The sequence below is a fragment of the Bos javanicus genome, chromosome 7 (genome assembly GCF_032452875.1).
Source record: "Bos javanicus breed banteng chromosome 7, ARS-OSU_banteng_1.0, whole genome shotgun sequence".
Classification (NCBI taxonomy): Eukaryota; Metazoa; Chordata; class Mammalia; order Artiodactyla; family Bovidae; genus Bos; species Bos javanicus.
The window spans coordinates 80059630-80086274 of record NC_083874.1 but is presented as its reverse complement, the minus strand read 5'-3'; the positions used below and the strand labels follow the sequence as shown (position 1 = coordinate 80086274).

Sequence of the window (26645 nt, the reverse complement as noted above, 5' to 3'; positions counted from 1 at the left end):
TATTTTTAAAATATATTTATTTACTTATTTGGCTGTGTCAGGTCTTAGTTGCAGCATGAGGGATCTTTTGTTGAGGTGCTTGGATTCTCCAGTTGCAGCACGTGGGTTCGGTAGTTACGGCACATGGGTTTAGTTGCTTTGAGGCATGTGGGATCACAGTTCCCCAAACAGGGATGGAACTGGCGTCCCCTGCATTGCAAGGTGGATTCACAAGCACTGGGCCCCCAGGGAAGTCTGCTGGCCCAAGATTCTGGTGTGGCTGGTAGTGAGACCTACTCTGAAGACAGCTGCAGTGCTCACTTCAGAGGAAGGAAGGAGGAAGAGATTCTGTGACTTGGGTGTTGAAGTCACACAAGTTGATGTCTGCAGCAGTCCCCGCTCAGCAGACATTTGCTCCTTTAATGAGCACATGAGCGAACAAAAAGAAAAAAAAAAAAAACTCTCCTGGCCTAGGGATAGGTTGGGAGGGAATGAGTGGGAAGTGGAGATTCAAAAACCAGGGGAACACCGATGAAGGGAAGGGTAGGGGAGAAAAAGCGAATGAGGACATTTGTTCAGAAAGGCCACTTTATTGATGGAGATAAAACTGAAAGGTGTTCTCCACAGCCCTCCCTCACTTGTGTCAGTGGCTTCACTGGGCATGAGACCAGCGTGGGCAGGCCTGTCACCAGCCAGCCCCACGCTGCCCGCTCCACGTCGGGCGGCCACATAAAAACACATCACAGCTCGTGAAGATTCACGGACGCACCTCAGAATCCCTGCACAGTTCCCGTGCATCTTTTTAAAAACATGGTAAAAAATACGTTAAGTAGGAAAGGTCAGCTGTGCTGTGACACCTTCAGGACATCCTTTGAGGATTACTGTCCCTCAAACATTACTTCTTATTGCAGTGAAACCTCTAGTAGGTAGATCTGTACAAAAAAAAAAAAAAAATCTAAACAACTTTAAGAAGAGCAGCAACTTAATACTGCTTTAGTTCATTTAAATTTTCTTTCTCAAAAATACATTCCTAAATATACAAACTATACAATCTTGTCATTGTAATGCTGGTTTTTTTTGTTTTGTTTTGTTTTTTTTAATAATAATAGAACTCAAACTAAAAAATTCTGTTTATCTTCAAATGGACAAGAGTGCTAGGGGACTCATGACTTGGTACCTTCATATAACACCACATAAATAAGTTTAGCCACAGTCTAGGCTCACAGCGTGATCACTGGGACAAAAGAAATACTTTTCTGGCGATTAGACGTCATCTGCAGAGAGGGTTGGGATATTCATCCGAGGCCGCGTGAAAAATGCCATCTTCTCCCTGTAAAAAAGGCCATTCCTTTATGTATTTCTTTCTTTCTTTTTTCCCATCCACACCATGAGGCACGCGGAATCTTAGTTCCCTGACCAGGTATTGAATCCGAGCCCCCTGCAGTGGGAGTGCGGACTCAACCACTGGGCCACCAGGGAAGTCCCAGGCCATCCCTTTAGAGCAGGCTTTTCAACCTCACTTTATAGATATTATGGGCAGGATAATTTCTTCATTGTGGGGCTAATCCTGTGCAGGAAAGGTCTTTAGCAGCATGCCTGGCCTCTACCCACAAAACATCAGAAGCATCTCTGCCAGCCCTCCTCTGGTTCTGACAATCAAAAATGTCCCTAGACATTGCCAAATGCCCTCCCCGGAGGCTCAAGTCACCCCTGGCTGAGAATCTCTGCCTTGGGGGAACATCAGCAGGAACAACCACCCCCAGTTCCGATCAGGGGCCTCTGAAATCTCAAAGGGCCCTTGGCCATTTCCACTGTGGTCTGTTTTAGATTCCCTGCTGGTTAAGAATGAAAAGATGTCCAAGTGTGGTTAGAAAAATGACAGTATATTTTACATCTTTAAATTCCTCCAAGGGATGCATTTTAGCACATACACAAACATGAATACCTTTTCCGAGAGGACAACACAAACCTAAATGCAAAACCCTCTGTGAATGGGGAGGCCCAGGACACGCCTGGGTCCGGGGGTGGCAAGAAGGCATCTCCCTGAGATCCTGGCAGGTGGCAGGCAGTGCTAGGGAGGCCCAGCAAACATTTTCCACTGCCAGGCTGATTTATCCCTTGGCCAATCCTCTGCAGTTACTGGTGATGGGAGCGCTAAGAGGAAAGGCCGGAGCAGGTGGCTCACCCATTAAACAAAAGGATCTAACAAATTAGGTAGAGTTGTGCGGAGACCGATAAAGACAGCTGGGGGGAAGCACCGCGGGGCTCACAGATCACAGGGGAAGACTCGGCAGAGGACAAACATCTGCTACAGAGAGCTGGGAGCACAGATAGGGAGCATCGAGACGGAGAGGAGGAGACCGAGGCTGGGAGGGCAGGGTGAGAAGGGAAAGGCCGGCTGGCCAGGCACCCACTTGCTGACCTGAAAGACTGCACCTCTGGGGGCTCCTTACAGCTCTGGCCTCGAAGCCTGTGCACGTCCTTGGCGGCTGACCTCATCATCTTGTCTGTCTGAAGCTCTCCCTTGTGCTCTGCTCGGTCCATCTGGAGGGCAGAATGAGGTAGCAGAGAGTACTTAGGGTCTCTAGAAATGGGTCAGCCACGGAGACCCTTCTAGCATAAATGAGGAGTCTACTGTGGTTAGAAGGTCTGAGGGTCACCAGAGAGCACCATGATTTTCCTGTTCCTCTTTATTCCAAATGATGATGAGGGGAAGTGATCCCAACATGTGTCAGACAGGATAGGTTTTCAGGGCCAGGGAACTGAATACCTATATGCACGTGTCAGAAGTAAGGCGGCAAGAGCTACCTGGTAAAATGCGTGTCACCTCACTGCTCCTCAGGGCCACTTAGGAAGGTAGGCTTTATAATAATCTATATTACAGATGCGGAAACAAAGCCTCAGGCATGTTAAGAAACTGCTTTAACGACATACAATTAAGAAATCGTAGAAACCCAATTTTGAATCATGCAATTATGGTCAAGGGTTTGAGGAACAATACATCCTTCCCTCCTGATACAAACCTAAGGAAACACTTTAGAGAACAAACCAGAGAGCCCTCAAATATCTATGTTCTACACACTTAAAACCATAGCACGAAGACAGTATTTTGGTTAATGAAGCTATACCATTTAAATGACTCTTTAACAGAATCATCATCAGATAGTCATAGATTTACTATTTAAAAAAAAACAAAACTATTTGAAAGGTCAGGTTTTCTTGGTAGGTGCCTTCTTAAGGCAGGAAACATATATACTTGTTTGCTTATCTCTTTTTGCCTTGGCTACTAGGAAGCTCCAAGATAAATGTAATAGACAGCTACCATTAGAGACATATTTAGTTCCTTCTCTTCCTTAAAACTTTCTCTAATTTTCTATTTTCTCTTAATGCTGTTATTATAACTCTGATGTAATAAACAAGAAAGAAATAAATGCTTGGGGAACTTCTGATTTACTAGAGTCAATTTGAGGCTCCCACAAGTCCAGACCTAAGAAGCCCAGCACCACCTTCCTGCTTTATGTTTTCATCACCTTAACTGAGAGCTGGAATTTTAGCTAATGGCCCTCCCAACAATCCAGTGAGGCACCGTCTGGAAGGTGCTGTTGCGTTGCTTGGCTGTGTGCAGAGAAAACTAGCAAAAGCTTGTCATTTCTGCCATGGACAGCCCTCCTGGCAGGTATGAAAGGAATGAGTCAAAGATGGCCTCTGATGATTATTTCTTCACCCTATGATGTTTATTTCTTCACCACAGTCTGGGAGCCCACTGGTGTCAAAGACAATTTTTTACCCATCCAATTGTTTTAAATGAAGCTCAAATAGCAGTTTGGGGTTTTTTTTAGCCTTTTAGAGCCTGCCTGTTACCTATACCCCCTAAAACTGCACCCAACATCTGCTAGTCATAGATGTGTTCAACCCCAGGTCTATAAAAGAGTCCAAACTCCTGCTGCTTTGGAGTTCTCCAACCCAAGACTCCTCATGGTGCTCCAAGTGACGTCATCTCCATGTCTAGGTCCCCTCTCCAACCCCCTTTTTCCCTGGGAGTTTGCCTGGACTCTTCCCCTCTAGATCAGTCAGTTCAGTCGCTCAGTTGTGTCCGACTCTTTGCGACCCCATGAATCACAGCAGGCCAGGCCTCCCTGTCCATCACCAACTCCCAGAGTCCCCTCTAGGTAGTGGAGCCCAAACAGCTGCCTTTGGAGGCTGGGGGTGGGGGTGTCTCATGCAATGTGAGACCTTCCTAAATACACACGTGTGAAAGCAGCAGCCACTCAAATTCAACTCATCGTGTGGTCTGGCCCCTTTGTGGTTGGATCTTTTTTCTTGAGCAATGCTGAGATGTCTCCGACTCACTACGCTAGGGATGAGACGCCAGCAGGCTTGTATCCTCAGGCGTCTTCATCAGGATAAAACCCGGCCAGGACCCACTCCTCTCCCCTTTGGAGAAACGTGCTCTGTGGGACTGGGTAGGCAGGCAGGAGGGCAGGTCAGCGTTCTTATTTACTCTGTGCAAGTGTGTGCCCCAGCGTAGATAAAGTGCCCCCCAATATGCCTGATGAAGGACCAGCTGCTGGAATAAACGTGTGAGTAATAACAGGCTTGCGCACAAACACGGGAATGCAGCAAAAGGACCTGGCAGCCAGTAAACAGTGAATCAAGTTTCCTGGGGGAGGGATTGCTGGCTTCCTTTGCTGATGAGCTTGAGGGGCTCTGGGAGCACTCTCAGTGAGTCACAGAACTGCAGGACCCATTCAGGGCCCTCACCGCCCTCCCTTGCAGTGGCCTGCCCTGCGTTCCCACGGTTCGCCACCCACCCGCTTCTCCAGCATCCTCAGCAGCAGGCGGAAGCGCTCGTCCTCCCGCACCCACTGTGGCAGCTCCTTCTCCCCGTGGCTCTTGGCTTGTTCCAGCTGCTCCTTGAGCTCCTTCAGCACCGAGATCTCCTGAGTCAGCTGGCTGTGCCAGGTCCTGGTGGCCTGCAGGTCCAACTCGAGGTCCAGGGAGGTGCGCGGCAGGCGTTCAGCGCGCAGGGATTTGACGGATGAAGGCTGCGGGGGTGGGGATGGTTTGGACAGGTTAGTATGGGGCCGGGTCCAGTGACCCTGTGCTCTCCCCTGCTCTGGAGCTCAGCTACTCTCCTTCGTTCATCCGCGGGCTTCCACTCCAAAAGTGAGGCTCGTCCAACCCCTGGGAGCCTGTCTTGATTTTTTCCGTGTCTACCCCTCATATTAGTGAGCAGTTTTATGTCCCAGGCATGGTGCTGGGCGCTTTACTTCCGTTACCTGAGTTCATTTTCACGACCCTATGAGGTCCTGACTGTTATCGTGTGCACAGATGAGGCTCCCAGAGGTTAAATCACACACGTTATAAGCAGTGAAGCTGAGATTCCACCCCAGGCAGCTGGCTCTGGATCCCATCCACTCACTCCCTACACGCAGTTGCTTCCCTTACTCCCACTGGCTTCCATCTACTGCCTGAGCTCTGCCTCTCTCTGCATTGACATATCCAGACAAGTTTCTGAGACTGGACATGGGCCAGAGCAAAGGAAATAGCAACCCACTCCAGTATTCTTGCCTGGAGAATCCCATGGACAGAGGAGCCTGGAGGGCTACAGTCCACGGGGTCCTGAAGAGTAGGACATGACTAATGATAGTACAGGGGCAGCAGAGCTAAGCAAAAGCAGCTTCATGTGAGACCTGGAGTCACCGAGATCACTCAGCTGGATCTCCCGGCCTTGCTCGTGTATAAGCACAGACTAGACAATGGTCACCCTAGAAAAGCACAGAACCACTCCATTGAGTGGTTTCCTGTTCCTAAAAGCATACTGGCCAGCCTGAAGTGAGGACAGGTCTCATAGTTAATGTCTTATGTATTAATATCATTTAAAAATCACTTTATTGGGCATTGTATTGGTTTTCTGTTACTGCATAACAAATTACACAAACTAGCAGCTGAACGTAATACAAACTCATTATCCCACATTTTCACTGGGTGGGAGTTTAGACACAGGTTGGCTGAATCCTCTGCTCAGGGTCTCATGAGGCTGAAATCTAGGTTTTGACTGACTGCATCCCCATCCGGGGGTTTGACGAGGGGATGATTTGCAGCCAGGCTCCCTCAAGTCCTGGGTAGGGTTCATTTCCTTGCATTTTCTCACTCAGCTGCTGACCAGGGACTGCTCATAGCTACTAGAGGTCCTCTCAGACCCTTGCCAGGTGGCCCTGCCCACGACACGCATTGCTCAGGCAGCTAGTGGAGGCAGGTCTGCAGTGTGCACGGGTCCTGGCCCAGCCTCTGGACACCCCTGTGCCTCAGGACATAGAAAGGACCTGAAGGGAACATGGGCTCAGACCAGCTATCAAGGGCCCCCTTTGCAAGGCATCCCTTTGGCTGAGGGGAAGAGGAGATGAAGAAGCAGGAACTTCTGTGAGGCTTGCCTTGCGGCAGGGGGTGGGGGGAGTGGGGGCGGGGGTTGTAAGACATGCAGGGGTACTGAGTAGGAGCTCCTGGGTGTCATTTCTCCAGGAGTGGATCATGGAACACCTGGTCCAGAATTCTGAGGAGCCTATAAAAATGCTGCTTCCAGGGCCACACCCCAGCTGCCTGGATGAGGCGGTCTGGGAGTGCGGCCTTGGAATCTGCATTATCAACAGGCTCCCAAGGTGACTCGGTGTTCCAGGGACTGGAGTGCCAGCCAGCCACAGCAGACGGGGTGGGGCAGGGGATGCCCCTGTCACTTGCGGCCACGCCCACATTCTCCTGCAGCCAGTACCCTCTCCTTTCTGGGAGGGAGCCTCTTCTGCACTGCCTTCTTTCTCCTGCTGTCTCTGGTTCTTTCTGGAGACTTGTGCGGGCAGGGTACGGCCAGGCACAGGACCACTCCCGAGGCCGGTGGTCAGCAGCAGGCCTGCCGGAGATGCTACGGGGCTGCCCCTACACGGGGCTGTCAGCATGCTCTCCTTTCTCTGCGTTTTTGCTTTGCTCTCTCCACTCCTCTTTCTGACATTCTGGCTCCTGGGTTTTTTCTAGTTCTGGAAGTTCACCAGAACTGTTGTCAAGTCTGCGCTGAAAGCCCACAGTGGGGAGGGCCCCCTGCCCGTCCTGCAACCCTGACTAGTGAAAAGTCCCTAGCAGGAGTAGGGCCTTGGCCTAAGGCCTCTTGCCAACCCCCATGCAGCCACGTTCTCCATAAGGAAAGGCCAGGTTGCTCTGTGGGGACAGCATGGGGCCTCTTCCCTGGGAGTTTCCAGCTGGACTGAGTCCCATTCACACCTCCTTGCTTCCAGGTCAGCTCTTGGTGGGGAGGCGTTGGGGGGCAGGGGCACCTGGCCTCTCTTCCCGCAAGGAGGCTGTTGCAAGGGACCTTCAACTGCTCGGTCAGTTGGACAACACAGGGAGCAGAAACCTGCAGGAGGCAGGCTCCCATTGGTAGCTGTGACATCTTGGGTTGATTGGTTCTTCATGACTCTGATTTCTACACAAGTATGCCCACTCCTGATCTAACGTACTGGTCACAAAAACTATGCTACATTTACCCCTTGGCACTTTCCCCAGTGCCTACCCAGGCCTTACAGTTCACCAACTTCTATTTGCAAATACCACCATGCTTTCAAGTGCTTTCTTCCAACCAGTGGCTGAGGAGAAATGGTCAGGCATCAGGGGATGTGCGTGAGGGACACAGGGCTTGGGGAAACAAAGGGACCGTCTTACCCGCTTCATCCGGACGCTGCGTCGCTCCAAGGAATTTCGAACAAAAGGTGGCTTCTTGGACAGGGTGGAGCTGTCGCTATCACTTCGGTTCAGCTGCAGAGAGAAGAGGCGTGGGACACTCATGAAGGTCCAAGTGCATGCAAAAGGCACACTGGGGCCAGGAGGGTGGTGGGGTCCCCAGCCCCGTCCTTCCTTTCCGTGTTCCCCATGGGGACTGCATGCAGGAGGCAGGTTTCATCTGACCTTCCTTTTCTCTCTGGGTGAGCATTCACTGAGTGGGTCCTCAACAATGCGTGGCCCTGTGTGCCAACCACAAGACCTCATTCATCCTTCCAACAGCCCCATGGGAGAGGACATGGCCATTTTACTAATGAGAAGACGGCGGGTGAGGGGCTACCCGACTTGCTCTAGGTTGGAGCTGGTGCAGCCTGGCGGGATGGACACCAGCCACAGATGACTCCAGGACACACTGCCCCCTGGCCTCCTATTCTAAGGCCTGTTTGCACCAACTCTTTCCTGTCGCCCACAGAGCCCATCTTCAGGGCTCGAATGGAGCCCATATCGAGACTGATATGGAGATGGGGCAGACAGGTTCTGTGAGGGCTGTGCTGGTCACAGCTCTCTCCTCATCAGAACCCATTCAATCCCGCAGTTATCTGGACTCTCCCTGGAGGGCCAACATTCCTCATCTGTGGCCAGAGATCAGGGCTACGGTCAAACGGATGCTTTTTTACTGACAGTTCGTGTCCCCAGTGGGAGGACGGGAGAGGGAAGGGAGATGGTGGTCTCTCTCTGGAGTCATATTTCCAGGTCAGTGGGATTGTCACAGGCTGATGCTCCAGAGTCTATTTATTCTGGCAGCTGTCAGCTCACTGAGGTGGGTCTCCTCTGAGAAGCTGTCCACACTGTCATGTTTGTGGTTATTAGTAATTATCAGTAATAATGATATTACTGGTCCTGCTACATTGATGAAATAGCTACTGCACTGGGCAGAGTGTCAACCAGAATGAGAAACAGATAACAGTAACAACAAAGCCACACTGGGACTTCCTGGCGGTCCAGTGGCTAAGGCTCTGTGCTACCAACACAGAGGGCCGGGGTTCAATCCTGGGTCAGGGAACTAGATCCCACGTGCTGCAACTGAGAGTTCACTTGCCACAAGTAAAGGTCCCGCATGCCCCAGCCTGGTGTGGCCAAATAAACACAAACAAGACAGCAGCCATACGGACGGAGCCCCTCTTATGTGCCACGGGCTTTACCGACAGTTTCATTTAATCCTCAAACTATCTTAACTGAGGGGACTGAGGTTGGGAGAGATTACCACATTTTTATAAACCATGTAGCTGGTAAGCATCAGAACAAGAGTTCAAGGTCCCATCCAAGGCCACGTCCTCTTTCAGTTCAGTTCAGTCACTCAGTCGTGTCTGACTCTTTGCAACCCCATGAATCGCAGCATGCCAGGCCTCCCTGTCCATCACCAACTCCCGGAGTTCACTCAGACTCACATCCATCGAGTTAGTGATGCCATCCAGCCATCTCATCCTCTGTCATCCCCTTCTCCTGCCCCCAATCCCTCCCAGCATCAGAGTCTTTTCCAATGAGTCAACTCTTCGCATGAGGTGGCCAAAGTCCTGGAGTTTCAGCTTTAGCATCATTCCTTCCAAAGAAATCCCAGGGCTGATCTCCTTCAGAATGGACTGGTTGGATCTCCTTGCAGTCCAAGGGACTCTCAACAGTCTTCTCCAACACCACAGTTCAAAAGCATCAATTCTTCGGCGCTCAGCTTTCTTCACAGTCCAACTCTCACATCCATACATGACCACAGGAAAAACCATAGCCTTGACTAGACGGACCTTTATTGGCAAAGTAATGTCTCTGCTTTTCAATATGCTATCTAGGTTGGTCATAACTTTTCTTCCAAGGAGTAAGCATCTTTTAATTTCATGGCTTTTAATTTCACGTCCTCTTTAGGATGCATGTAATGCTCAGAGATGAAACTAATATAAAGACAGAGGGGTGGATTCATACAAATGGACTGGCTGGGTATCATTTCAGAAGGGGGCTTTATTCTGCATTGTTTCAATCCAAAAGTGGCACTCACAGAATATATGTCACACCAACTAGGAATACATGTCAGGACGATTGGTGCTTAAGTCATAGTTGTTTATGTGTTAAAGACCATGTTATAAAAGAGCGATGAAAGTTACATTAAGTCCTTGAGTTTAACTCTTTCTTAAAGATGTTTTAGTGCATTTGATCTCAGACATGGTAGAGAATATTGTTGCCTTTTTGCTATCTCCATTAGAGGGAGATCGAGGAGCAGAGAGGTGAAATAACGGGAAGTCAGAGGGGTCTACTTGAAAATGAGAATTTTGGAAGAACTGTATCCTTCAGGTCAAAGTGGGCCAACCGACACGTGAGACAGCGCTGCTGATACGGAGGCGTCAGCGCCACAGGGCTTGTGGGGAGCTGTGGGGAGTGTAACACTGTCCCCGCCCCTCATGACTTAAAAGTCCAGTGGAAGCCCAAGCCCAGGAAACTCACCAAGTGACACAGGCCATGCTGAGGACCAAAGAGGGGGACACCCGGCAGAGGGCTCTTGATGTCAGGCCAGGAGAAGGGACTGCCTGTGCTCACAACAAAGTGCCCTGACTTGCAGCATCTATGAAATGGGATTAACGCCACTTGCCTTGCAGGGCTGTTTGTGAGATTAGATGACACAGGAAAAACAGGGAATTTTTTTGGGGGGGGTGTGTGTGTGTGTGTGCTGCTAACCTAATTAGCATATGAAACTCCATCCTCTTATGACTCTCAGTGGGAGACAAAGCCCACCTTCCACTCATGAGGCAAAAGTACCAGAGTCTTGCTTTCATGGCCTCCCTTGCAGCTAGAAGCCAGCACAGGACTCAGCTATGACAATTAAATGCAATCGTGCTGGTCTTTCAGTCACAACCTGGTCAGCTGGACCAAATCTCTGTGGCTGTGCCTCTTGGACTCAGCCAGGCCACTCTCTTCTGTTCCGTGTTTGTGGGCTTGTTTGTTGCATCTGTGTTTGTTGGTTTCTCAGGGAGAAGCAGCCATCAGTGGTGAACAGTGGCGGCAGCAGCAGCAGCAGCTAGAGCTCTCCTGTCCTCCTGCAGTGTCAGGAGTCTGCTGGGGGCCTCAGTGCTGAACCCCAAAGGCAGCTGCAGGGCCAGCTGGGGCCATGTTCTGCAGTAGCACTGTGTCCTCACCTGTCTTTAGGGTGTGATTTTGGCTGTGGTCTGGCCCGCCTTGTTCCTGCCCGATTTCTGAGGTTGCTTCTACAGCCTTCTAATGAATCTGTGAACTACTCACTTTCCTGTTCGAACATTTCTTCCCCACATATACTGCTCCCAGTCTGTTTCTGCTGCTTGCTGTGAAGAACCCTGACCAGGTACTAGGTTCTTGGTACTAGGGGAGTGGAGTGCTATAAACCACAGGCTGGAAAACAGGGAGCTGGCTGTGTACTAGAGGTAGGAGGGGGCACAGCACAGACACATATTCCCTGCTGGGAATTTGAGAATGCTCATTTTGTGGGTGAGAAACAGAGGGAAACATTACTGTTACCTCTTGCATCTCAAGAGACAGACTGCACACCCCTATAGAGTTTTAAGGGAAATGACAGGAAAAAAAATTCAGGATGTTGTACCATTGGCTACTTCCTGTAGCCTTAAGTGAGAATCTACCAGAAACAGATAAGCTTGGGCTGAAGTGTAGTCAGAAAGCAAAAGAAGAAAAAATATACATCTTTGCTAATAAAGGCCCTTTTTTTGCCTGTGGCAGGTGATCCATGCAGACTGGGAATTTCTTTACCTTCAGCCCTGAGGTTGGAGACTGGTCCAGGTAATAAAATGTGGAACGGGCTCAGCATAGTGCTAGTTGTGTTAAAAATGCTTGAGACATGGGACTGGACCTCTTTGTTATCAGGAATGCCAATTCTGGAAAAGCCCATTTAAAGTGAATCCATTTACACAGGAGACCAGAATTTTATAGTAAACATTGGGGGGCAAAAGTTTGAGTTTTTAGTTGGAAAAGAGTAACACTTTTCAAAAGTTTTATATTTCATATCTTCCATTTGACAAAATTACAACTGCATTCTAAATCCTGATGACAAAGGATAAATCAAACATTCATTTCTTTTGCTGTGATTTTTCCAACAAGTATCATCCTTCATTTTGTGTTTGATTTCCACTGCATGTTCATAAAGGCGGTAATTTTGCCAAAGACAGATTATCCATTATCCTGAGGGCTTTGCTAAATCCTTCAAGTTATTCACATTTGAAACACGGATTGGGTTTTTCTCTTCTTCAGCTGTGAGCTGGGATTAAGCAGGATTCTTCACTTGTGGTTCAGGAAGTCCCTTGCATTAAAATCACACTCAGTGACTGCAGGAAACCCTGTACCTTTTGCAAGATACACAACTATATTACGTGTACTCACACTTTCTTTTCAGATGTTTACAAGCTCTAACATTAAGTAGAGACGACACAGAGAGGAGAGGTTTACATTATTTCTGGGAGGTACTGCAGGGAATGTTTTGGGGCGGGCACTAATTTGAAAAGTAGCCAGTGCATTTGTAAAATTGTCACGTTATGAAAAAATTAACTTCACTACTACTGGCTTACCAGTAAAGAATCTGCCTGCAATGCAGGAGATGCAGGAGATGCAGGTTCAATCCCTGGCTTGGGAAGATACCCTGGAGAAGGAAATGGCAACCCACTCTAGTATTCTTGCCTGGAGAATCCCATGGATAGCAGAGCACGCAAAGAACTGGACACAACTGGGTAACTGAGCACACACACACACACACTCAAGCTTATAACTGGAGGCCTTGGATACCAGATATTAGATGCTGAATCCCCCATAGCCCTTCCCTCTATAATAATAGACAAATGGATGTCAGGTTGATGAGGTGGGGCGGGTTCCAGGGGCCTCTCCTGCACAACTTACTGGAACACGAGACGGGACGGTTCTGTTTATTATTCTAGTTATTGCTTGCTCATTTTGTATGGTAAGAGATAGGGAAGGATGTCAACATGTCATATGAACCTCAGAAACAAGGTCTTGGTTCTACAGCCCCAGCAACTGGAGTGACCCCTCAGATGGGAGTCATGGATAGAAGGCAAGAGGATCCGGAAGCCAAGACCACTGCACGGCTTCTAAACTTCCATGGCCTGCAAGAGCAGGTCAGCAAGTCAAATAGGTTAAAGAGGGCCGGTGGAGGCCACGATGAACTTGAAAAGGCCTGCCAGTCCCTACTCCGAGGGCAGCGGCCCTCACTGCGGAGCTCCAGCCACTCATTACTGTGACAGAATGTGTAGCCCTAGGGGCCAGACAGTCTCTCTTTTCCCCTCCACAGAAACTGGAGTTTTATGTGAAATGGCTGCATTTTAAATTTTATTTTTAATTGAATTTCTTAAGTTTTCAATGGTAGCCAAAAAGTTCAATGAAAAAAAGCTCCTAAACCCATGGCTAAGTAATCCAGGGCTGTTGCTATTTTGCAACCTCAGGCTGCATGCTGCCATTGCCTTGGAGGGGGAGGAACTGTCCATCAGGGAAGGTGAGGATCAGTCTGATCTCAGCAAGGGGTGTGGAAGGGCAGGGCCGGGCGTAAACAGAGTGGAGAGTTGGTTGGAATTATAAACAGTTCCAAATAGGAAAAGGAGTATGTCAAGGCTGCATATTGTCACCCTGCTTATTTAACTTATATGCAGAGTACATCATGAGAAATGCTGGGCTGGACGAAGCACAAGCTGGAATCAAGATTGCCGGGAGAAATATCAATAACCTCAGATATGCAGATGACACCACCCTTATGGCAGAAAGTGAAGAAGAACTAAACAGCCTCTTGATGAAAGTGAAAGAGGAGAGTGAAAAAGTTGGCTTAAAGCTCAACATTCAGAAAACAAAGATCATGGCTTCTGGTCCCATCACTTCGTGGGAAATAGATGGGGAAACAGTGGAAACAGTGGCTGACTTTATTTTTGGGGCTCCAAAAATCACTGCAGATGGTGACTGCAGCCATGAAATTAAGACCCTTACTCCCTGGGAGAAAAGTTATGACAAACCTAGACAGCAAATTAAAAAGCAGAGACATTACTTTGCCAACAAAGGTCCATCTAGTCGAGGCTATGGTTTTTCCAATAGTCATGTATGGATGTGAGAGTTGGACTATAAAGAAACCTGAGCACTGAAGAATTGATGCTTTTGAACTGTGGTGTTGGAGAAGACTCTTGAGAGTTCCCTGGACTGCAAGGAGATCCAACCAGTCCATCCTAGAGGAAATCAGTCCTGAATATTCATTGGAAGGACTATGTTGAAGCTGAAACTCCAATACTTTGGCTACCTGATGTGAAGAGCTGACTCACTGGAGAAGACCCTGATGCTGGGAAAGACTGGAGGCAGAAGGAGAAGGCGATGACAGAGGATGAGATGTTTGGATGGCATCACCAACTCAATGGACATGAGTTTGAGTGAATTCCAGGAGTTGGTGATGGACAGTGAGGCCTGGCCTGCTGGAGTCCATGGGGTCGCCAAGAGTTGGACATGACTGAGCGACTGAACTGAACTGAACTGATAAACAGCCTTGGCTGTGAATTTCCTGGTGGCCCAGTGGTTAGGACTCTGCACTTTCACAGCAGGGGGCATGGGTTCAGTCCCTGGTTGGGGAACTGAGATCCCACATGCCATGTGGTTGGGTAAGTAAGTAAATAAACATACATATTATATTTATATAATAAGCAAGTAAATAAACATATATAAGTAAACAGACACACACATATATAAAAACGTTGGCCATGTACTGGTTACTGAGCCTTTCCCATGCTTTAGCCAATTCAGTCCTTAGAGCAACCACATAGACTTGGTCTATTAACTCCATAAGGAAACAGGTGTAACAGGCCAAGAATGACTGACAACAGGGGCGGGACCAGGACTTGGACCCAGAGCTGTGCGAGGCCCAGGGCTCTCAGCTGCAGGGGGAGAAGCGGGTGCTCCGGAGAGGACGGCTGTGCGGCTGCTTACCCGGCACACGTACTGGCTCTGGGGGCCTGGGGAGAAGGTCTTGGAACGGATGATGGTGCTCCCTCGAAGAAACGGCCCCGGGGAGGGCGTGCCCACCCGCCGGTCCTTGGGCCGCACCACCGTGGGCGATGGGGCTGGGGTCTCTGTGTTGGTCTCTTTGTCCACCTGAGGAAGAAGTCACAGCTGTGAGGCTGGGAGAACCCAGAGTCTCAGCCACCCACCCTGAGACTCACGGGGTGGACACTGAAGCTGCTCCCCACTCCGATCACCTCACCCCTGGCCCTCAGACACAGCCGGGGGCTTCCGCGGACCCAGCCCGGCCAGCATGGCACCCAAGGCCCCGCGTGCCAGCCCCCAATCCTCCCTGACACCTGTGCTTGGGGCCACTGGGAGAGACTCAGTCCCCTAACAAGCTCACATAAGCAGTAGAGGTACCTCAGGCATGGATGTCCTGGGCCTCACACCCTCAAGAATAATGTGCCAACCATATTTTGACAAAGCCACACCCAAGGCTTCCATCGCCCTAGCCAAGAACTGCAGATGTTTTCTTGGAGTTAGGGAAGCAACTAGCAAACCTCGTTTTTTAAAAACTAGGTGATCAGCTTTTCTATTGTCCTTTCACAGTAATTACCAGTAGAGATCAACAAATAAAAACACCCAAATGAAAAGCCTTGGTTAGCCTAAACAGTGCCTTTGTGTGCTTTTGAAAAAGGCACCCCCTTTGGCTGGAGAAACTGCAGGATTTCCTCTTGGTGTGGAGTAGTTAGAACGCAGGCCCAGATTCTTTTCCAACGCCCCTACCTCCCCACTCAACCTGTACCTCCACCCCTAATGGAGCCTCTTACAACATGTCACCTGAGTGCAGCAGGGGAGCAAAAGGTGACAGTCACTCGACTAGACCCCCTTTCCTACTGCCCTTCAGGTAGACCCAAATGGAGAAATCTACTGCTTTGAGATCCACCCATCTGCAAGGTTGGCATTATTGCGCCCATTTTAGAGATGAGAAAGCCAAGGCTGGAGTGGGATGAAGTCATCGGTCTAAGGCGACACAGCTAGGTAGGAGCAGAGCCAGTATTTGAATCCAGGCCAGCTGACTATACAGCCTGGGGTCTGCCCAGAGAATTGGGAACCACAGAGGGTGGGAGAGATGAGAGGGTCAATCAACTCCTCCTGATTTTCTGTCACTGAAATGACTCCAATTCCAGGCAGGGACACCCCTATACAACCCTCTGCAGGTCACCCCACTCTGAAAGCCTGTCCCCTGATGCTGGGGCATGAGACTTAGCCCCGAGACTTTTCTGACAGCCTGGGTTCAATAGTTGAGGATTATTTCCCCCAAAACAGCCCTTCCCATGTCCCAGCCCTCCCTACCTTTAACGCTGGGCACCCGTCCATGTCAGGGGAGGCTTCCTCTTCCCCTTCCTCCTCCTCTTCTTCCCCTTCCTCCTCCTCGGCTGCGGCCTCATTCTCGCTGGTCCCCTCTTCATACCTCCTGTGATGACAAGACACTGTGATCACCCACAGCACCCACGCTCATCTGCTCACCTGCCTTTAAGTGCATTCAGGGCAGGCCTTCCAAGCATTTTCTGGATTGAGGACACTTTAAAAAAAAAAAATCAATTTTAACGAGGTATATTTACATATAAAAAAACTCATTTCCTGTAATGTTTGATGAGTTGTGTTCCCCTGTGTAACCACTACCACACTCAAGAAAAAGAATGTTCCATTATCTTGAAAGTTTCCCTTATATGCTTTCCCAGATAATCTGCCCCCACCCTCAGCCCATCATTTATCAGCTTTTCATGACTAAAGATTAAATCTGATCTTTCTTGTGTTTCTTAGAAATGGAATCAGATGATATATGCTTTTTTGTCTCTGGCTTCATTCTCTCAGCATCATATTTGGCACACAGTATCAATAATTTACTCCATCTTATTGTCGAGTCATCTTCCATTGGATGGATGGACCACAGTTTGCTCATCAGGTGATAAACATATGGATTGCTTCCATTTCTTAGAAATTATGAATAAAGCTTCTGTAGACACTCACCTACAACTCTGTGTAGAAATAGGATTTCATTTGTCTTAAGACACTGGATTAGTTTGCTAGGGCTGCCATAACACAATACCATAGACAGGGTGGTTTTAACAACAGAAATTTATTTCCCACGGTCCTGGAGGCTAGTAAAAGTCAAGATCAAGGTGCGGGCAGGGTGGTGACTTGTATACGGCCACCTTCATGCCGGGTCCCCACGTGGTCTTCCCTCTGTGTCTGTGTCCTCGGTGTTCCTCTGTGTGTCCCAATGTCCTCTTCTTATAAGGACACCAGTCATACTGGATTAAGGCCCACCCTAACTTTAACAGACTCATGTTAACTTAATCAGCTCTGAAGACCCTGTCCTCAAAAACAGTCACATTCTAAAGCATGGTCAGACCTTCAATATCTGTAATTTGGGGGGAGACAATTCAGACCATAAGATATGTATACATACTCAGGAGTAGAACTGCTGGGTCAGACAATAAGTGTAAGTGGTGAGCTGGTTTACCCACACGGTTATATCATTTTATGTTTCCACAGTAATGTTATGGGAATTCTGGTTCCTCACCTATACTTGGTAATATCCATCTTTAAATTTAGTCATTCAGCTGATGAGTACTCATATCTATTGTGGTTTTCATTGTACTTTCCTGTGGAGAATTTCATTGACCATTCAGATTTTCTTTTGCAAAGTTTCCATTAGAATTTTTAGCCCATTTTAAAAATGGGCTGTCTTTTTATTAGAGTTGCAAGAGTTCATTATATATTCTAGATAGGAATCCTTTGCAAATATTTTCTCCAAGTCTGTGGCTTGCCTTTCCTCTTCTAAATGGTGTCTTTCAAAGGACAGAAGCTTTTGATTGTGACAAAGTCCAATTTATCCCTTTTCCTCTTTAATGCTTTGTGCTTTTTATGTTGTACCTAAGAAGTCTTTGCAAAGAATTTCTCTTGTACTTTCTTTTAAAGGTTTTTTAGTTTCAGCTTTTATGTTTAATACTATGATCCATTTCAGATTAATTTTTGTCCATGGCACCCAACATTTATTTTTTTCTGTATGGATACCCAATGGGGTTGCAGCACCATTTGTTGAAGAGACTTTATTTTTGGTGATACTTTTCATAATTATCCTTTCCCCTCAGACTCTGAGCCTAGAAAGAGTTGGTGTGACAAATGATGGCATTTGTTAATTAGTAATTTATCTCCATTCCCATCTTTACTTTTCAAAGACATACATAACTGCCAGGCTTCTGATCAGCATGAGGCAGTATTACCATACAGAGCTGAAGGAATTTCAGCCAAAAGCAGAGAGTTTGACATCTCATTAGCTGGCTCAGTGAGACTGTGGATAAACACAAAATCTCCCTTTGGATTTTCCCAACAGGGAAAACAGATCTTGGCTCTCCACCCTCAGCCCTGTGCTGAAAACCTCCCTGGCACTTAGATGGGGACTCTCGCTATGGAAGGGCCTCTTTTTTCTCTCCTCTGCCTCTTGATCCACTCATGAAAGAGGCACTAAACATGGATACCAGAGGCTACCCTGGTGGCTCAGAGGGTAATGCAGGAGACGTGGGTTCCATCCCTGGGTCGGGAAGACTTTCTGGAGAAGGGAATGGCAATGCACTCCAGGATTCTTGCGTGGAGAATCCAATGGACAGAGGAGCCTGGCAGGCTACAGTCCGTAGGGTCTCAGAGAGTCAGACACTGAGCAGCTAACACTTTCACTTTTCAAACATGGCCTCAATGACCTCCGGGTGCCACGCTGAGGCCCTTCAACCACACAGAAAGCCCCTCGTCTCAGAGACTGAGTAGGCCTCGCTCAGTGTCACAGGCCGCTTAGCGGTGCAGCCAGGTCTCTGCTCCATGAAGCGCTCAACTGCTAGGGAAGTCTCTTCTTTGTGACTAAGAAGCTGATCAACATATTTTCCGGGAAAGGAAAAAAAAAACAAAAAACCCTCAATTGTAAAGAGAAAAATAATTAGACACATCTTTTCACCCTTTGGAAAAGTGGCCAAAAATCAATAAAAATTTAAAAATATGTATTTGATATTTGTAATATGTATTTGATATCAAGTGAGGGTTTGGGGAAAAGGTGTATCCCTGTGGGGAGTGTTAATTAGAGCAGCCAATGAATACTGTGAAGTCAAATTAGCAGTACCTGCTAGAAAAAAAACATGTACATGTTCTTGATTAAATACTGTTAGATTATATTGTATCAGAGAGGACGTAGCTTTAGGGGCACTCTCAGTCAGTGCTGCTGGTAGCATTTACAATCCCGTTTGAGAATGATGCTGCAAGACCCCGTAAAATATAAACCACACATGCCCTGGGACCCAGCAAGGCCACTTCTCAACCTTTGTCCTAGACAAATACATGTAAGCTCCCAAGGAGATAAATACAAGGGTTTTCACTCTAGCATTGTTTGTGATTATATTCTCCTGCATGCGTGTGTGTACGACTCTCTGCAACATTATGGACTGTAGCCTGCCAGTTCCTCTGTCCATAGGATTTACCAGGCAAGAATATTGGAGTGGGTTGCCATTTCCTCCTCCTCCAGGGGATCTTCCGGACCCAGGCATCGAACCCTCGTCTCCTGCAGCTCCTGCATTGCAGGCGGATTCTTTACCGGTGAGCCACCGGGAAAGCCCCTATATTCTCCTACATTTTCTAATCCTCTGAGAGTTTTGCTTTGTTTCTGAATCTTAAAAAAAGATCAAGTCTTCTGATGATACGCATTAAAGAAACCCGAACCAGTGAAAGGAGGGAACAACAGAGGCATCCTCCACTGGGCCTTGGGTGCGGAGGGAGGAGAGGAGATGAGAACAGAGGACCAGTCTGCGGAGCCCTCCACTCTAGAGCTGAGCGGGCAAAGTAGAGCTAGTTAACATTCCAGGACCAAAAGAAGCCTCCAGCGTGGGGGGAGGCGGCTGCAGATGGAGCCACCCCACTACCGCAGCAGCTCGGGGGACTCCCAGCCCTCTTTGTAAGTCAGTGTCTGGGGAAGTTTGAATGGCCAAGGGTGGGGAGAGAGGGGGCCACAAAGGGTGAGGGAACAGAAGGTGGTTGCTAGGAGACAGTGTGAAAAGCCTCAACACAAGCTTGGCATCTGGTGGAAAACCACTGATCTTGTGCCAGGGTTTTGGAAGACAGGTCCTGGGCCCATTTCCGGCATTGGGACCTTGCAGAGTGTCAGAGGGAGGGGAAGAGAGGGAGAAAGGAAGGGGGAGAGGGAGAGAGAGAGAAGAGGAAGGGAGAAGAGAAAGGCAGGAGAGGGACGGGGGAAGGAGGAGGGAAGGAGGAAGGGGAGGAAGGAGAGAGGCAGTGGGGAGACAGGAGGAAGCACGGAGGGAGGGGAGGGAAGGAGAGTGGCGAGTGACAGGGGGTGGGACAGAGAAGAGAAACTGAGACAGTTGAGAGAGAATCCTAAAGCAAACGAACATATAAGAATTCAGGAACCTGGCCCTATTCTTCATCACAGGGAGGAAGAGTCAAGGAGAACAGGAAGAAAGGAGTCAGCCTAGGGGCCAAATCCAGCCCACTGCCTGTTTCTGGACAGTCCAAGGTTCAGGCTGTGAATGGTTTTTATATTTTTAAATGGCTGGGGAAAAAAAATTAAAAAGAGGGTGATATTTCACGACACGTGCAAATGATGTGAAATTTAGATTCCGTGTCCGTACATGAAGGTGCAAGGACAGAGGCGTGGTCGGCTGGTGTGTGTACTGTCTGTGACTGCTGTCACACCACGATGGCAGAGTTGAGTGGAAGCAACAGAACCTGCCTGGCCCAAGAAGCAGACATTCACTATCTGGCCCTTTCCAGAAAACACCTGCTGACCCCTGGAGTAAAAGGTATTAAGGAGAGACTTCTTGTCAGACCAAACGTAGAATTTAGGGCTGTAACAGAAGAGTCACTGCGTGCTGTCCGTGGGTCAGGATCTGTTTTAAGGGCTAACCATGCATAATTTTCAGAGTCTACAAAATACACCATGACTCTATGTCACAGATGGAGAAACCGGGTTTGGAGCCTGGTTCTCAGCCCAGGCTTCACCTTAGAATTACCTTGGATGCTTTTTTTCCACACCCCCCCCCCCCCAAATTAATTTATTTTTGCCTGCCCTGGGTTTTTGTTGCTGTGCACGGGCTTTCTCTAGTTGTGGCAAGCAAGGGCTACTCTTCGTTTTGGTGCATGGGCTTCCCAATGTGGTGGCCTCTCTTGTTGAGGAGCACAGGTTCTGGGTGTGCAAGTTTAAGTAGTTGCAACTCGTGGGCTCAGAGAGCAGGTTTGGTACTTGTGGCGCGCAGGCCCAGTTGCTCTGGGGCATGTGGAATCTTCCCAGACTAGGGATCGAACCCATGTCCCCTGCATTGGCAGGTGGAATCTTAACCACTGGGACCTCCAGAGAAGTCCTCCCAGGATGCTTTAAATGTACTGATGCTTAGGCCTCACCCAGACCTAGGATCCCACAAGGAGCTGGCTGAGTGAGATTTTGTGAATTCACATCTGTCTGGACTCAGAGCACATGTACTTAAGCACAACAACATACACTTCCTCCCAATGGCAAGGTTCCGAGGCTGTGCTCATTTCCGAGATGTCTCCCTTTCCAGCTGGTACTTAAGCCGTGTTCCTCCTCCATTTCCTGATAAGAATCTCTATTGTCTCTTGCGTGTCCACTACAAGCTTTGCACTTTTACTTCATCAGTGGCTGGTCCTTCAGTCTCTTCTGATGATTCTTCACAGTCAGTGTGATGTCCCCACATTTGAACCAAGGACCAGACAGGGTCAGAATGACTTTTGGCTCTCTTGAGTAACAGTGGCTGCTCTTGAGGGGGCGGGCAGTGACCAGAGGAAATGTGGTGTGGGCTTCCGGAGAGCTGGTGATGCTCCTCAGTTTGGACGCATGGGTAGTTTGGCTTCTGAAAATTCACTGAGCTGGACACACACACCAGCTTTTCTGAATGTGCATGATGTTGCAATAAACAGTTAAAAAATGCATTGCCTAAGGTTATACCAAAAAAGATAAAGCTAGGGTTTGAACCCTAGTCTACATCACTGTTTCCTAAAGTGTGTGATGAGACCTTTTGTGGGAAGACAAGGGACTAAAGTTTCTGATCACACAGTGGAAAAGCTGTGTCCTGTCCACTTCTTCTTCAGACTTGTTTACATCAAGAAGGAAGTCTCTCTTTGGCAGCAGCATGTCTTTAACACTGCTGACACATGGACTTTTTTTTTTACTGGAGTATAGTTGCTTTACAATATTGCGTTGGTTTCCACTGTACAGCAAAGTGAATCAGCTATTGTTGTTCAGTCACCCTGTCGAGTCTGACTCTTTGCCACCCCGTAGGCTGCAGTGCGCCAGGTCTCCTTCCTACCAAGGTCACCAAAGAGTGCTGAGTAGAGTCCCCTGAGCTATGCAGTAGGCTCCCGTTAGGTATCCACTCTGTACACAGTAGTGTATATACGTCAGTCCCAATCTCCCAGTTCATCCCCCCATCCCTCCCCTCCTTGGTTTCCTTGCATTTGTTCTCTACGCCTGTGTCTATACACATGAACTTATTCGCAAAGCAGAAATAGAGACACAGAAGTAGAGAATATATGACCTTACTTTTAACAGTAGGAGAGACCTTAGTCTTAGAACCTTGGCAAGCAATACATCTAGGTAGATTTTAATATTCTTGTTGTATTTTTATTACATTTAATCTTCCACAATTCTCTTATAAGGCAGGCTTGGCTCATGACCTACTCAATATCCACTCCTACATTCTTCCTTAGTAACAGAATCCTGAATTTTATATCAACTGAGAGACCTCATTTCCCATCTTCCTTTAGCTACTGGGTAGACCAAGTAGCTAAGCTCAGCCCATGAAAAGCAAGTGGAAATTGCTGGGTGGGACGTTCAGGAATGCTCGTTGGTTAAAAGGCACTCATGGAGACTCTGTTGTCTTTCCTCTTTGCTGATGCCTGCCTGATGGCTGGTGACTGCAGCCATTCTGCGCTTAGCAGCCTTGATGATGGAGGTCACACAGTAAGGACAGCAAAGCAGAATAAGAAAAAGAGCCTGGGTTACCAGTAACATCATGGGGCTGATAGATGAGCCTTGGATTGCCTTTTTCCAAGTCTTCTTTTTTAAGTAACAAAGAAGTAAAATTCTATCTTGTTTAAGCCTGTTATTTCTGCTTCCTATTCCTATCTGCTGCTGCTGCTACTAAATTGCTTCAGTCGTGTCTGACTCTGTGCGACCCCATAGACAGCAGCCCAGGCTCCACCATCCCTGGGATTCTCCAGGCAAGAACACTGGAGTGGGTTGCCATTTTCTTCTCCAATTGCAATTCCTTACTGAGGAATTTTCAATTTATGGCAAATTATACTTATTTCCACTTCCCTTCTGGCTCAGTTGGTAAGGTCTCTGCTTGCAATGCAAGAGACCCCCAGTTTGATTCCTGGGTCAGGAAGATTTGCTGGAGAAGGGATAGGCTACCCACTCCAGTATTCTTGGGCTTCCTTGTGGCTCAGCTTGTAAAGAATCTGCCTGCAATGTGGGAGACCTGGGTTCAATCCCTGGGTTGGGAAGATCCCCTGGAGAAGGGAACGGGCTACCTACTCCAGTATTCTGGCCTGGAGAATTCCATGAACTGTATAGTCCATGGGGTCGCAAAGAGTCGGACACGACTGAGTGACTATCACTTTCATGCTTATTTCCACTTCTAGTAATATAAAGCTTCTTAGGAATGTTTCTGAACCAAAATAAATGTAAGTGCATCACAATAATCACTAACATGTGAACCAGTAGGAATAACTGCTAGAACATAAAGTCACAAACTGGGAAGGGACTTGGGAAACACTCTACCAGACTATATACTGCCTTGTTGCCTATAGAGAACCATTGAGAGAGGATCTCCGTTTTCACAGGGGAACACTTCTCTTGGTTCCTGTGTTGTCTGGGGATCTCATCCCTGGGCTCAGGTCCAAGCCAGGTCAGTTCCCAGGGGCACCCTCACTTACCAGGTGTCTTCCAGGGTCTGTGTGCTGCTTCTTTCCTCCTGCCTCTTCTCCAGCTCCACGGCTGTCTGTTCCAACAGAGCAGACACAGCATCCTGCAGAGACAAAGGCCGATGAGCCCTCTGTGCAAGGCAGGCAGAGCCCCACCTGGCAGGAATCAGACCCTATCACCCTCCCAGTGAACAGAGGGTAAAACTGAAGGCCAGAGTGGGCAAGCATCTCGCCGTAAGGTTACATCAACTGGAAATATGGTCCCTAGTTCTTCTAACTGGCGATTCTACTGAAAATAATCTCTGTATACATGGACAAAATTTGGAAGATGAGTTTAGTGTTTGCATGAGACAGAATTACAGGTCTACAGCTGCAAGATCATCAAGTAGTCAGGGAGACTGTCCCACTGAATGGTGTCCACGCTGAGGAAGACTGTGTGACTTGAGGAAATTAATTAACATCTCTGACACTCAGTTTCTTCTCTAATAATTACTCCACCTCTAATGTCCATGCTTCCCTGCTGGCCCAGAGGGTACAAAAATCTGCCTGCAATGCAGGAGACCCTGGTTCAGGCCCTGAGTTGGGAAGATTCCCCTGGAGAAGTGAATGGCAACCCACTTCAGTATTCTTCCTGGAGAATCCCATGGACAGAGGAGCCTGGCAGGCTACAGTCCATGCGGTCGCACAGAGTCGGACAGTGAGTGACTGAATGGCACACACACACACACACACCCCTCTGATGTCCAGCCATCTCCAACTCTGGGAGAGGCTTTTCCTTCCAGCTGACCAGGTGCTGCCTTTTATAGGAGAAAGGTGCAAAGCTGTGGTCCAGCTCACCGCGCTTTCAGGCCCTGGGATGGGGGCCATGGCTCCCACTGGTTTGGGCTCCAGGCTCTGTTTCTTCAAGTATTTGTAGCTCAGGAGGTTGTACCACCGAGTCGACCTCTCGCCGGACCGGCAGACCTCAGCCAGGCTGATCTGGGCGCCTCCCTGTAGAGGATGGGAAAAAAGCATAAGCAGAGAGTGACAAGGTATTCTGGGGAAAGTAGATAAAACACCACTCCAGGTGAGATAGAAGCATCCTGGGAGGAAGAAATGGCTGGGTATTGTTTTCTAATAACTCACTCATTCACTGACTTATTTGTTCACTGAGTTGTATAGGTTAAGATCTATTTAGATATTAATTTTAAGGATGGGTTCTCTGATGGCTCAGATGGTAAAAAATCTGCCTGCAATGGGGGGAGACCCAGGTTCGAACTCTGGGTTGGGAAGATACCCTGGAGAAGGGAATGAGCACCCACTCCAGTATTCTGCCTGGAGAATCCCCATAGACAGAGGAGCCTGGTGGGCTACAGTCCATAGGGTCGCAAAAGAGTCAGACACGACTGAGTGACTAACACTGTACTTTCATGGGCTGTTTAGATATTAACTCTTTATCAGATATACAATTTGAAAATATTTTCTTCCATTCAGTAAGTTGCCTTTTCATTTTATTGATGAAAATGAAAGTTCTGCTGTGCAGAAGCTTTTTAGTTTGAGGTAGTTTCACATGTTGTTTTTTTCTCTTGGTGTTAGAGTTCAGAAAGATAATTGCCAAGACTGATGTTAAGGAAAACAACTCAAAGCTCTAGCAACAGTAGATTGGGGGAATAGACTGTAACCTATATCTATACGGTTATTACATAGCTATGTACAAAAAAAAAGGAAGATTTCTAGGTACTGATGTACAGAGTTGTCCAACAAGATACAGTCTACTGCAGCCACAAAACTACAAGACTCTTGCTCCTTGGAATAAAAGCTATAGACAAACCTAGACAGCATATTACAAAACAGAGATATTACTTTGCCGACAAAGGTCCGTATGGTCAAAGCTATGGTTTTTCCAGTAGTCATGTATGGATGTGAGAGTTGGACCATAAAGAAGGCTGAGTGCTGAAGAAGTGATGCCTTTGAGCTGTGGTGTTGGAGAAGACTCTTGAGAATCCCTTGGTCTGCAAGGAGATCAAACCAGTCAATTGTAAAGGAAATCAATCCTGAATATTCATTGGAAAGACTGATGCTCAAGCTCCAATACTTTGGTCACATAACGTGATGAGCCGAATCATTACTAAAGACCCTGAAGCTGGGAAAGGTTGAAGGCAAGAGGCGAAGGGGATGGCAGAGGACAGGATGGTTGGATGGCATCACCGACTCAATGGATATGGGTTTGAGCAAGCTCCAGGAGATGGTGAGGGACAGAGAGGCCTGGCGTACTGCAGCCTGTGGGGTCGCACAGAGTCAGATACGACTGAGTGACTGAACAACAACAGCAACAACTATTTGGGGCTGCCTCATGGGTATGAATGGTCTGCCTCAGTAAACTGGATGCACTTTGACAGCATCTACGCATTCATTCAATCATTTATTTGACACACACACATTTGCCCAGTTGCCTCTATGTGTCAGACACTGTTCTGGGTGTTGGGAACACAGCGGGATTTAAGGCAGAGAAAAATCCCTGCCCTCCTGAGCTTATATTCCAGTCTGGGGGAATCAGATAATCAGTAAGTAACTTCCATATTGTGTCTCATAGAGCCTACTGCTGCTGCTGCTAAGTCGCTTCAGTCGTGTCTGACTCTGTGCGACCCCATAGACGGCAGCCCACCAGGCTCCTCTGTCCCTGGGATTCTCCAGGCAAGAACACTGGAGTGGCTTGCCATATCCTTCTCCAATGCATGAAAGTGGAAAGTGAAAGTGAAGTCACTCAGTCATGTTCGACTCTTAGTGACCCCACGGACTGCAGCCTACCAGGCTCCTCCATCCATGGGATTTTCCAGGCAACAGTACTGGAGTGGGGTGCCATAGAGCCTAAGATGCCATCAATTATAGAGTGTATTATTATTTCATGTATCACT

At 48.1% G+C, this 26645-nt stretch overlaps 1 protein-coding gene across 1 annotated transcript in view; it reads right to left on the bottom strand.

The window, feature by feature from the left end:
• WWC1 (WW and C2 domain containing 1) overlaps positions 1 to 26645 on the bottom strand; it is a 157890-nt gene continuing 131245 nt past the window's right edge. Inside the window, exons 16-23 of the mRNA XM_061424279.1 lie at positions 24589 to 24741; positions 23764 to 23855; positions 16102 to 16222; positions 14731 to 14895; positions 7687 to 7779; positions 4791 to 5024; positions 2402 to 2523; positions 1 to 1309 (exon numbers count right to left, since the gene is read on the bottom strand). Of these exons, the coding sequence (XP_061280263.1) occupies positions 1243 to 1309; positions 2402 to 2523; positions 4791 to 5024; positions 7687 to 7779; positions 14731 to 14895; positions 16102 to 16222; positions 23764 to 23855; positions 24589 to 24741 (1047 nt within the window). The 3' untranslated portion in view covers positions 1 to 1242. The remainder of the gene's footprint in view (positions 1310 to 2401; positions 2524 to 4790; positions 5025 to 7686; positions 7780 to 14730; positions 14896 to 16101; positions 16223 to 23763; positions 23856 to 24588; positions 24742 to 26645) is intronic.